Source organism: Rhinolophus sinicus, chromosome 17 (genome assembly GCF_057876585.1).
Source record: "Rhinolophus sinicus isolate RSI-liver-muscle chromosome 17, RSI-T2T, whole genome shotgun sequence".
NCBI classification, from domain to species: Eukaryota; Metazoa; Chordata; class Mammalia; order Chiroptera; family Rhinolophidae; genus Rhinolophus; species Rhinolophus sinicus.
The window spans coordinates 61,937,788-61,950,104 of record NC_142517.1 but is presented as its reverse complement, the minus strand read 5'-3'; the positions used below and the strand labels follow the sequence as shown (position 1 = coordinate 61,950,104).

At 40.0% G+C, this 12,317-nt stretch overlaps 1 protein-coding gene across 1 annotated transcript in view; it reads left to right on the top strand.

Annotated features, from left to right (window-relative positions):
• The first annotated feature begins 237 nt into the window (after positions 1-237).
• Positions 238-12,317, top strand: part of SLC49A4 (solute carrier family 49 member 4) — a 70,228-nt gene continuing 58,148 nt past the window's right edge. The window contains exons 1-2 of the mRNA XM_074330911.2: positions 238-743; positions 10,909-11,002. Of these exons, the coding sequence (XP_074187012.2) occupies positions 380-743; positions 10,909-11,002 (458 nt within the window). The 5' untranslated portion in view covers positions 238-379. The remainder of the gene's footprint in view (positions 744-10,908; positions 11,003-12,317) is intronic.

Genomic DNA, 12,317 nt, shown 5'->3' with positions numbered 1-12,317 from the left:
ACTTCCTCCATCAACACAGGTTCCTTGCCCAACAGCCTCTCCGGGAGTTTCCTTTTCCCTGGGCTCAGCCGCGCTGCTCCCAGCCTTTCCAATTCCTCCCCATCCTCCCTTGGGACGCCGGAGCTATTCCGTCTCCTGCCTCCCGGGGTGTTGGGGGCGGCCCCAATCCTGCTCCCCAGCCTCCTCCTAGCCCCGCGGCACCTGCCGCCCCTCCCCGTCAGGGGCCTTCTCGTTCCGCGCAGGCGTACTAGGCGCGGCCGCGAGGCCGAGGGCGACCGGCGCAGTCTCGGCCTCCACCTCCTCCGGACTCATCCGCGCGGGGCTGGTCGGCGGCCACTCGGATCGCGCTGGGCAGGGGCCCCGCGGCCAGCGCGTAGCCATGGGCTCCGGCTGGAGCAGCGAGGAGGAGCGGCAGCCGCTGCTGGGGCCCGGGCTGGGGCCTGCGCCGGCGACTCCTTGGCGAACCCGGGAGGCGGCGGCGGGGGCGGCGGGGCCGGCGGCGGCTGCACTGCCCGCGGCCGCCCCGGGTCCCGGGCGGGTGTACGGGCGCCGCTGGCTGGTACTTCTGCTCTTCTCGCTGCTGGGGTTCGCGCAGGGCCTGGTCTGGAACACCTGGGGCCCCATCCAGAACTCGGCGCGCCAGGCCTATGGCTTCTCCAGCTGGGACATCGCGCTGCTCGTGCTGTGGGGGCCCATCGGCTTCCTGCCCTGCTTCGCGTTCATGTGGCTCATGGACAAGAGAGGTGAGCGGTTCCGGGGAACACCGGCCGGCACTGTCACGCCTGGGGGAGCTTGCCACCTCACCTGCGCCTTGGGGGCTGTGTGAGATGACAGAGTGTTGCCGGCATCCCATTCCTGACTAGGAACCCTCGGTACCCAAATCGACAAATACGGGAATGCTTTTTTACAGCTATTATGTTTTGATCAGGGCCCAAAGCAACAGCCGGGATTAAGCCTTCTCTGAATGTTCATGTTGATGCATATCGTGGACATCAGAGCACTCCCGTGCACGGGCTGTGTGTGTTTCTTACACCTCCCAAACGATGACTGACGCTTTGACTTCAAAAGGATTTGGGAATGTTCAGGGTGATAGGTCAGAAAATAGACAAATGATGCCCAGATATAAGGAAGTAATGAGTTGGCTTTGAATAATAGATGACTCCAGCCCATAAAGAGCTGTTGGGAAACTTGGATCTGTCTCTTTGGTTTCTGGGAAATGGTGCTCGGCAGCTTTAAAGTGTGTGAATGTGACTAGGTGGATGTGTTAGTTGAAATTTATAACTGGTAAAGCTTGCAGATGAATGAAGACTCTTCATACAGGAAGACTCTGAACAGACATCTCACTTTACAACTTGCCAGTGTGATTCTGTGAGGGCACGAAAAAGGTCATAGGATTGAATGGTAAGGTATTGGATTCTACCACACAAGTGTGGGTAAATGATGCGTGATCGATGTGATGTAGCTGCTGAAAAATGAAGGACAATTTTAGGCAGAGAAGCATAGTGTCAAAAAGAAGAGAAATAATTGGATAGGCTCTACTTCAGTGTTCAGTTCTGAGCATTAATTTTAAGAAGGCCATTGACAAATTTGAGTACTTTAAAAGTTGTGTGACAAGAATGATAAAGAATGTAAAAGTCAAAATGTGTAAGATAAAGGGAACTGGGTGTGTCAAGCTTCAAAAAGAAACTTGAGGCAGAAAATAAAATATGTGGAGATCAAGTAAAAGAGGAATTAGACTTCATGTGTGTAGTTCTAGAAGGAAGAACTAACGCGAATGAAGTCACAAAGGGATGTAACTCAAAGCTGTACAAGGAAGAACCTTCTAACAATGAAAGGCACCCAGCCCTGGGACGTGTGTCATGATTGGCGTGGAACTTCCAGGTAGAGCAAATACTTAGGCAGAGGATGTGTGCTAGATGCTGGGAAAGAGTTTCTTGTGCTGAGGAGGTTTTCTTTGTTTGGGTTTTTTTGTTTGCTCTTAAGTTAGATTATAGACTTCATTTGGATTTCACCAGTTTTACCACTAATGTCTTTTATTCCCTGTCCCAAGGATTCAGTTGAGCGTCCCAAATTGCATTTAGTTGTTATTTCTCCTTAACCTCCTCCAATCTGTGGCAATTCCTCAGTCATTTCTTACAAGTTTGGCTAAATTTAGGGAGAAATGCTATTTTGTTGTTTCTTTTTATTTATCTTTTTATTAGAAACATTTTTCAATATTATACACTAAATTTAGCAAATCTTGTTTTTATGGTAGAAAATTGTTAGTTTTTACCCTTGTTATAATTAGGGACTGCCTATTTGCTTTGTAGAATAAGTTACTTTAGGAGTTCTTTCAGAGTTCCTGTGACTACATGGTGAATTCAATTTTGTATTTTCCATTAATTGAAGCAGCAAAAAATAAATTTAAAAATTCCTTTCAGTAGGGGAAAGCTAATACACTGTCATATGCTGGCTGTCCTGCTACAGAAGTTCTATCTGCATACATGGAGAGTGAGTTCCCATTATCCCTGGGTACTGAAGTATCTTTCTCCCTAGAAGGTAGGTAGTTATTTGGCCTTCCTCCTGTGGTGGGTCCTGGCCAGCTTAGAGTAGAAGACTGCTTATTTCCTGAGATTGGTTTTATACTCTCTCACCCCTTTCCATTTTCCAGCAAGGAGACAAAAAGGATTAATAGTGAGCTAATAGGAGAGCCAAAAGTGAGTGTTCCCTCGAAGTCAAGTGAAGAAAGATTCAAGAAGGAGATAGCACCTAAATGTATGATAAGCACTGGGGAGAGATAGTCCTCACAGAGCATACATTCTAGTGACAAGATCCAGGCACAAAACAACAATAAAATTAAACATTTAGTGTGTCAGATGGTAATAGTGCTTTGGAGAAAAAGAAAGGAAGGCAAGGGAGAAAGGGGGTGTGATTCACTGACACTATATAAGTGTCAGGGATGCCTTACTGATAACATGTGTTTGAGCAGAGTTCTAGACAAGACTGTTTTGGGAAAAGACAAGGGTCCTAAACTTGTTTGGCATATCCAAGAAAGAGCAGTGAGGCCTGTGTGGCTGGACTTCAGTCACGAGAGAAACAACAGCAGGAGGTGAGGTCAGAGGTGGTGGGAGGCTGAATCATGCAGGGCCTCCTAGGCCACTGTGGGGACATTAGCCATTGAGGAGCGAGGAGGGCTGTCTCCACTGGAAGGCTTTGAGCAGAAGAGTGAGAAGATGACTCTGCTGTTGTCTTGAGAACAAGAGCCAGAGCAGGGAGAACAGTAAGGATTTAGTGGAATAACCCAAATGGGCTGATGGTGACTTCCAACTGGGGTGATAATAGTGGAGGATTTGATAAGTGATTAGGTTTCTGATATATGTGGAAAGTAGATTCACCATCTACTAGAAAGTCAATGTTTCTCAGCTTTTTAGCATTAGTAAATGGGAGAATCAAGCTGCAACTTACTGAGATACAGAAGACTATAGAAGGAGCAATTGGGGGGGCAGATGGTGTGAAAATGAGGGGTTCGAAATGCCTATTAGATACCCAAGTGGACAGGTTAAATCGTCAGTTGGATTTATAAATTGGAGTTCAGGGGAAAGGCCTGAGCACTTAATTTGGAATTTATCAACCTATAATGGTATTCAGTCTTAGGGCCGAAGGAGATCACCTGTGGAGATGGGCGTTGTTTCAGGAGAGGGCTGACCATGGGGGCATTCCAACATTTAGAGATTGTGCAGGTAAGGAAGAACCAGCCTGTGATGGCTGACAGTAGAACCTTGGATTTAGCAACGCGGAACTCTTTGGTATCCTTTAAACAAATAGCCTCACTGGAGTGGTGGTGGTGAGTACAAAATAAATTGCAAGATGATTGGAGACAGTGTTTATATTTCTTTCAAGCAGTTATGCTGTAAAGGGCAGCAGAGAAATGGGGCAGTAGCCAGAGGGAATGTAGCTACTGAGAAGGTATTTTTAAAGATAAGAGACGTTAAAGCATATCTCTGTAATGGAGTATCGTAATGGATCTAGTAGAAAGTGGGAATTTAACAATACTGGTGGGAGAGGGAAGAACTACTGTAGCCATACCCTTGAGTAAGCAAGAGGAGATGCAACCCTCCAGAGCACAGGTAGACAGGTTGGCCTTAGATAGAAGTGGTGACAGCTAATTGTCCAGCAGTAACAGAAGAGAAGAGTGTATAGACACAGATGCAGATGGTGGGTGGTAGGAGCTTATGGAAGTTATCTTTGCTTATAGGTCTCAGAAAATAGGAAGCAAAATTATCACCTGACAAGTGAGGATAGGAAAGCAGATATTGGAGGATTGAAGAGAGATGATAAATTGTGAAACTGTTTCCTAGGAAAGTGGAGCACACATGGACTAGGAAATTATAGTCATGCACCATTTAACCATGGGAATATGTTCTGAGAAATGCGTCATTAGGCGATTTTATTGTGCGAATATCATAGAGTGCACTTACACAAACCTAGACTGTATAGCCTGCTACACACCTAGTAGCCTATTGGAGTAGCCTATTTTCCTAGGCTACAAGTCTGTACGGCACGTCACTGTACAAAATAACATGAGATGAAATCAAGCATAAGAGAAAATGATGCAATCAAGAGATGTGGTAAATGCGAGATGTATGAGGCTGCTGCTGCCCATATAACATAGATACTGTTTTACAGCAACCTTTTTTTTTATAAGTAGAACGAATACACTCTAAAATAACAATAAATAGTATAGTAAATGCATAAACTAGTAATAGTTGTTTATTATCATTATCAAGTATGTACTGTACATTATTGTATGTGCTACACTCATATGACTGGCAGCATAGTAGGTTTGTTTACACGGGCATGACCACAAACATGTGAGTAATACTTTGTACTACGATGTTACAACAGCTATGACATCACTAGGAAATAGGAATTTTTCAGCTCCATTATAATCTTATGGGACCACCATACATTGTATATGTCCGTCATTGTCCAAAACATCAATACGTATAGTAGGATTGTTGGGCACTAAGGGCCTTCTTTAAGTTACTGGGCATTAATTTCAGGAGAGACCAATCAGCATGGTTGTGTGTTTTCCTCCAGCCTGTTCTGTCAGGCAAGCACAAGCATGGATAGAGTTGGCAGAGATTTAACCACAGTTGCATTTTACCAGGTGAGTAGGACTAAGAAAGTGCAGAGCAAGAGTAGACAGTTATGTATAGAGTGATATAACAATAGAACATAGAATATCGACTGGGTAAAGGATAAAAGGAAACGTATTGTGTAGATGACACAACATAGTAAGATCCAAAATTGTCATCCCCAATTGGTTGAAGATTTAGAGTACTAGAGGGAATGAGTGGGAAAGAAAGGTCATGGTTGAATAATGGAATGCTCAAAATTGAGATTATGTCATAGATGCAATTATTGTCAAGTTAAGGTCAGACTGTAACCAAGAGAGTGAACAACTAAGGTAGAGTAAAGGACATGATCATGGAATAAGAAGTCAGGGGACCATGGGGCCAGGATATTGAAAGGACCATCTAGTGGATATTGAAGTCACCAGATTTATGAAAGAAATAGTATCCTAAAGAAGAAGAAGAAGCCAGCATATTTTCAGGTAGTGAGGGTGAATGACCTGGAGGCAGGTATGTGGTGGTCTATAGACAACTGCAGCAATGAGTGGTGAGTATTACAGTCAGATAAAATTAAATCAAAGGCTGTTCTGGCCATGATGGAGTAACAGGGACTGGATTTATCCTTCCAGCTTAAAAAACTGAGAACAAAAATCAAAGTTTATGAAACAGTGGTTTTCAGACATTGGACAACAGGCAGAGCAGGTCAGTGATCCCTATGATTATTTCAGCTTACTGCCTGGAGAGACTTTCTAAGCAGCACTGAAAAGATGGGGAGCCCAAACAGAACCCCGCAGTTTTCTTAAGTTAAGGAGACAGTGAGAATTCAAAGAGGACAACATAGCTAGAATTTTTAGGGTAGCATACAGAGAGGAAAAAGCTTCACAGAGAGAAAGTTCTAGATCTACCGTGTTTCCTCAAAAATAAGACCCGGACAATCCACTCTAATGCGTCTTTTGGAGCAAAAATTATAAGACCTAGTCTTATTTTTCTATAATATGAGACCAGGTATAATATAATATAATATAATATAATATAATATAATATAATATAATATATATAATATAGTATAATACCGGGTCTTATATTAATATTTGCTCCAAAAGACACATTAGAGCTGATTGTCCGGCTAGGTCTTATTTTCGGGGAAACATGGTATTGGGAGTTCCTCTTGAGTCTTCATTAGTGGATTACATTAGTGGATACATGTGAGGAAACTACCCAAGTCTAGAGAAATGACCACCAAAAAAGGAGCAGGCAAAACAGTTCTCAAAGATTATACAAGGCTGGGAATAGTTCACTTTCCCAACAGCCAGAATGGAAAAACCTCACATTACATAGGCGGTTGGGTTGACTACCCAGAAGGGCCTCAGTAGTAAAGACAGATGATCCCTAGATTAAAGCTGCTGTGGTTCCACCTAGTAAAGCTTAAAAGTACTCCTTGAAAAGATCAAAGGTGACTTAACTGTGTCCTAGATCATTGTTCAAACGTATTTAAAGAAATGGAAAAAAAAATCCATCACCCAACAAGGTAAAATTCAGAGTGCCTGACATCCAAATCAGAAATTACTACGCATGCAAAGAAACAAGAAAATTCAACGCTTAAAGAGGAGAAAAAGGTATCAATAGAAACAGACCCAGAAAGGGCACAGATGATCGAATTAGTAAACAGGGACATCAAAACAGCTAGTAGTAGAAATATAGTACCGTGTTTCCCTGAAAATAAGACCTAACTGGAAAATAAGCCCTAGCATGATTTTTCAGGATGCTTGTAATGTGAAATAAGCCCTACCATATTTCCCCAAAAATAAGACCAAGTCTTATATTAATTTTTGCTCCAAAAGATGCATGAGGGCTTATTTTATATTACGAGTATCCTGAAAAATCATGCTAGTGCTTATTTTCAGTTAGGTCTTATTTCCTGGGAAACACGGTATATGTATTCAAGAAGATAGAAAAAGCATGAGCATGTTAAAGACAGGAAAAACGAGCATGTTAAAGACGGGAAAAACAGACCAACATTAAAACTTATAGAGATTTTTTGGTCTGAGAAAAAATATATACTGGACAGGATTTAACGGCAGATTAGACATTTCAGAAGAAAGCGTAAGTAAACTTGAAGACATAGCAGTAAATACTATCTAAAATGGAACACAGAATAAAAAGCTAAAACTCCCACAAGCATCAGTGAGCTGTAGAACAGTTTTAAGTGGACTAATAATATGTATGTAATTAGAGTCCCAGAGAAGAAGAGAGAGGTAATGGGAGAGGGCATGGAGTGAGATGAGGTAGAGGGAAAAATGAAATAATGGCAGAAAATTTACCACATTTCATATCTATAAACCCATAAATTTAAGAAATATAAGAATCTCAGGAGAAGAAACTTGAAGAAAACTACACACATCATAATCATATTGCTTAAAACCAGAGAAAATCTTAAAAGCATCAAGAGAAAAGAGACTGGAGAGCTTTAGGAAGGAGAGAGTAAACTAATCTAGAAGTGGCTGGGGAAGCAGTGTCCTCAGGAGAGAGGCTTCAGTGGGAGTTAAAAGGTGAAAAGAATGTTTAGAGAAGACCTTGAGAATATAGGAATTCTGCTCTTCTACTGGTTCTGAGTACTCCAGACAGATTTCAGGAGTTGGGGAGGTGGCAAAGATAAGGTCAGATTATGGGATGTATGAACCATGATGGGATAAGGATGACCTGTGAATCTGGAATCTCTCATGACCCATGTAAACAGGGAAAACAAGTGCAATGTGATTAGTCCTGATGAGGTCTCCAAGGCAAATTGTGGTGGCAAGGATGTGACTTGGAGATAGGAAGACTAGGGATCTTGCCAGGAACAAGCAGTTTGTCTTCAGTCCAACAGATGGAAGTATGCAGCCTGGGAAAGGGCAGTCTTACCAGATAAACTTCGGGGCTATAACTCATTTCCGATGTATCTGCTGTGTGTGTGTGCACGTGCACATGTGTTTAACTTTTGCATCCAAGTAACTTTGCATCCTGATTTTCTAGGCACCTATTGCACAGACTCCATTCCTATAACCAAATAGGTTCCCAGCAAGCGGAGTTATCTCATCCATTGGAAGGAAGTTTCCTGCAGTGTCTAGATGCCATATTTGAATAGAATTTATTTTTATTTTCAATTATGTTTGCTTTCCCCAAATTGTTCTAGTACCTTTCATCAAATGGTTTTTGCACTCACATCCTAATAATCACTTGGGATCTATATATACAAGGTATGATCGAAAAATACGGTGAATGTTTAAATTTTTAAAAATTTATTACAGTAAAAGACACATGGCCATTAATCCCCCTCAGAAGACTCCCCCTCGCTTTGAACACACTTATCCCATTGTTCTTGTCACTTTCTGAAGCAGTTCTGGAAGTCCTCTTTCGTGAGTCTACTTCATCTTCCGTGTCATACATCCCTTCTGGTACAGCAATTTCTGTCAAATAAAAACATTATGGTGTGTCCTCAGCCATCTTATTCACAGGATCTGGCACCATGTGACTTCTAGCTCTTCCCCAACGTGAAAATGACCATGAAAGGAAAACATTTCGAATTGATTCAGGACTTCGAGGCAGCCATGACAGCAGAACTAAAGACATTCACGAAAGAGAATTTACAGAACTGCTTCAGAAAGTGGCAAGAGCGATGGGATAAGTGTATTTGAAATGGGATGGGGGAATTTAGTTTTTGTTTTATTTTATTTAAACATTCACTGTATTTTTTAAATCATACTTCATATATAAAGGTCCCAGATGTCTCATAAGCCTGTTTTCCTGGGGTCCTCATACCTCTCCTTCCCAAAGTCATTTGTTACCTTTTTGATTACATGCAATTGTAGAGTGCTGCCTTGTCAAGATTTGAATGAGACAAAGAAAGCATTCTATTAAAACTGAGCATCAGCTGGGGTGGGTTAAGTAATACTTGGCAACAATTAAAAATAAGCAAGAAAGCCAGAAACTACCTGAGAGGTTGCTTTAATAATCAGCTTTTCACTTCTTTATCCTTAAATGTTTATATTAGCCATTATATTGTCATTTGTTTGATAAAAAGCATAGTTGAGTAGAAAAGTGTGCTAGCCTGTAGTAATAGGTAACCCGGGTATTTGGACCATATGGCAATAAACAATGCTGCACTGCTCACTTGGTGGCTGCTTATCTTAATTACAAACCAAATATTTAGGAAAAAAATAGACATCACATAGAGTATAAGCCTTACAGTCCCAAATCTGTAAAATTTTATTCAGTATTTCAAGGGCATCCAGTATAACCTTATAAGAGCCACATTTTGCAAGTTTAAGGTATTTATGACCATGAGTGTACTTTTTATTAATTACACTCTATTTCCTGTGGCTGTAATATGGTTTTCAAATCTGTGTTCTTTTAGTAGAAGCAGTAAATGAGTAGGATGTATGCATTACTTGTTACCGAGAAGCACAATTTTCTGTGCTATTCCTTTTGCCAAATTGTATTAATCATGTTTGGATCATATAAGAATATTACAAAGTTAACTCAGTTCATATCACAAATCATCCTCAAAGTAGCATGTGTGTGCCTGACCCAGATCTCAAGATTGTTTTCCTTAGTAGGTTTAATCTGCATAGTTACAGTTTTGTTGATTTTCAGTTTCCTTCAAGCAGAGAAGCCCTTTGAAAACCAAACATTTAACCATCTCCCCTTTGCCAAAACAAGACAGGTCTGAAAAAGAAAAAAAATGCATTGTAAAGTTTACGTCTGTTCACTGTGAAATGGTTTCAAAGAGATGTTGAGTTTGGGAGAAATTAGAAGAAATGTTGCTACCTTTGCCACCCACTCAGTATGAGCCACCTCTGTGATGTGGCTGCCACAGGCAGTAAGGTAGTATTAGTTTAGTAGTAACAGAAGTACAGCATGCCAATAGTATTAGGTTGGTGCAAAAGTAATCGCGGTTTTTGCAATTATTTTTAACCCTTTAAACTGCAATTACTTTTGCACCAACCTAATAGGAAGCTATAGCCCCGTTATATTACTCTGCCATAACCTGACTATTGTGTCTATTTTTGGTTACCTTATTTTTATATTCTCTTTTATCTTGTGACCGGCCATTGGTACACATTTTGAAAATAATTGGTCACACTGGGATACAAAAGGAAAAGCTGTCGGATCCACAATATCTTGTAAAATCCTAAACCGCGTTTTTTTTAAATGGCATCATTCTATAAGTTGAAAGCCATCTGATAAGTCAAATATAAAAAGACCATTGTATTAATAATCAAAGGGTTTTAAAGGACTACCACCTATGACCCTATAACAAGGATTCGCTTATCCTAGTTATAACATAATATACATAATTGGCCAGCTGTCATTTTTTGAGAAAACTTATTAAAGTAATAATCTATCACCTTAAAAAACATTTTAGAGGCAGATTAGAGTTTTTGTAACTTGCATTTGAAAATTAAAAATTTTGTATTGGAGATATAAAACTAAAATACCTAGTTTTTTAAAATTATTTTTGGTCTTACATGTGAACAAAACATTCTAGCCATTTACTGTGAAAAACTGGAGCTAATGGAACTTCTTTCTCTATCCTTGATGTGATCATTCAAGTTTTCTATTAAAGTTAGAATAATTTCATTTTGACCATGTAGAGGACTTTTCCCCCCATGTTAGGCATTATAGCCCAAAGCCATAATATTAGAACATAGTATCAGTATGATTGAGTAATAAAAAACAACAACCTTTGTTCTTAACATTGGACTTACTTGAAGAGAAAATAGAAAATAATGCAGATGTTTATGTTTCCTTTTAGGTCTTCGGATAACTGTGCTTCTGACATCTTTCCTTATGGTTTTGGGAGCTGGTCTAAGATGCATACCTGTATCAGACTTAATGCTCAAAAGAAGGTAAATCCTATAAATAACTTAAAAATGTTCCTACATTTTTCCTTTTGTTATGAGTATATTATATATGGTTGGTTATAAACTTTTAGTGAACACTTCCATTTTTAAGATGATCAGTAGAAGGTTGTATTTATAGTAGTATTTATTTTATTCACTATTTGATGATTCAATATAGATATTTATTAGTTGTCATAGGGAAGATACTATACTAGTTCCACAAATAAAAAGAGAACAAGTTCATCTTCATGGTATCCAGCAGCATAATAAGGAAGAGTAATGTATTTAATGCCATAGAAGAGGTATAAAACTGCCCTGAGAAACTGAGAGACATTTTGGCGGAGGGTATCAAAAAGAAGAGTACTTAAGGGAGGTGATAATTAAACTAGGCATTGAAGGATGAGTAGAATTTTAATAACTATAGTTAGGGAAAGGATATTCTGGGGTAGAGGAACAGCAGGAGCAAAGGCATGGAGGCAGGTAAGCATAGGCCTCTTCTGGGATGGGTACTGTGTCTCCCCAAAAATAAGACCTAGCCAGACTATCAGCTCTAATGCGTCTTTTGGAGCAAAAATTAATATAAGACCCAGTATTATATTATACCCAGTATTATATTATATTATTATACCCAGTCTTATATTACATAAGATCCAGTCTTATAGTAAAATAAGACCGGGTCTTATATTAATTTTTGCTCCAAAAGACACATTAGAGCTGATTGTCCGGCTAGGTCTTATTTTCGGGGAAATACGGTAGGTAGTTTCATTTCTGCAACTGGGGTCCTTGGATTTATTCTCAGGGGGTGCAAGGTCCATGAAGATTTTAAAATTTTGTTTTTCTTTTGGTTATAATATTAAAAATTATTTTGCCAGTAATAATCTGTAATTAAAAGACATTTTTATTCACCAGAACGTTTTTTGACCATAATTTCTTAAATTAGTGTTTCTCAAACTGGGATCCTTGGATGTGACCTTGAAAGCCATTGAGAAGTATTTTTCCCTTAAAAAGAACCCATAAATTATGCAAGTTTGGGAGACAGGTCTATAGAATAAATTATAAGAATGGGATATAAAGAGATGAGTGTAGAGCAGGGACTCCAGATTATGAAAGATCTTGATGCTATCCTATAGAATTGTATTTTCCTCACTAGACAGTTGGGAGCCACTTAGGTTCTGAATCAGAGTAGCAATAGAATCAGACCTATGTTAGGTAAACTACTGATTTGAGGTATGTAAGATTAATTACAGATACTGCCAGCAGGAGACTAGGAAAGATGCAATGAGAGCCAAAGCTGGAGTCAATCTTTTATTTGTTTATTCAT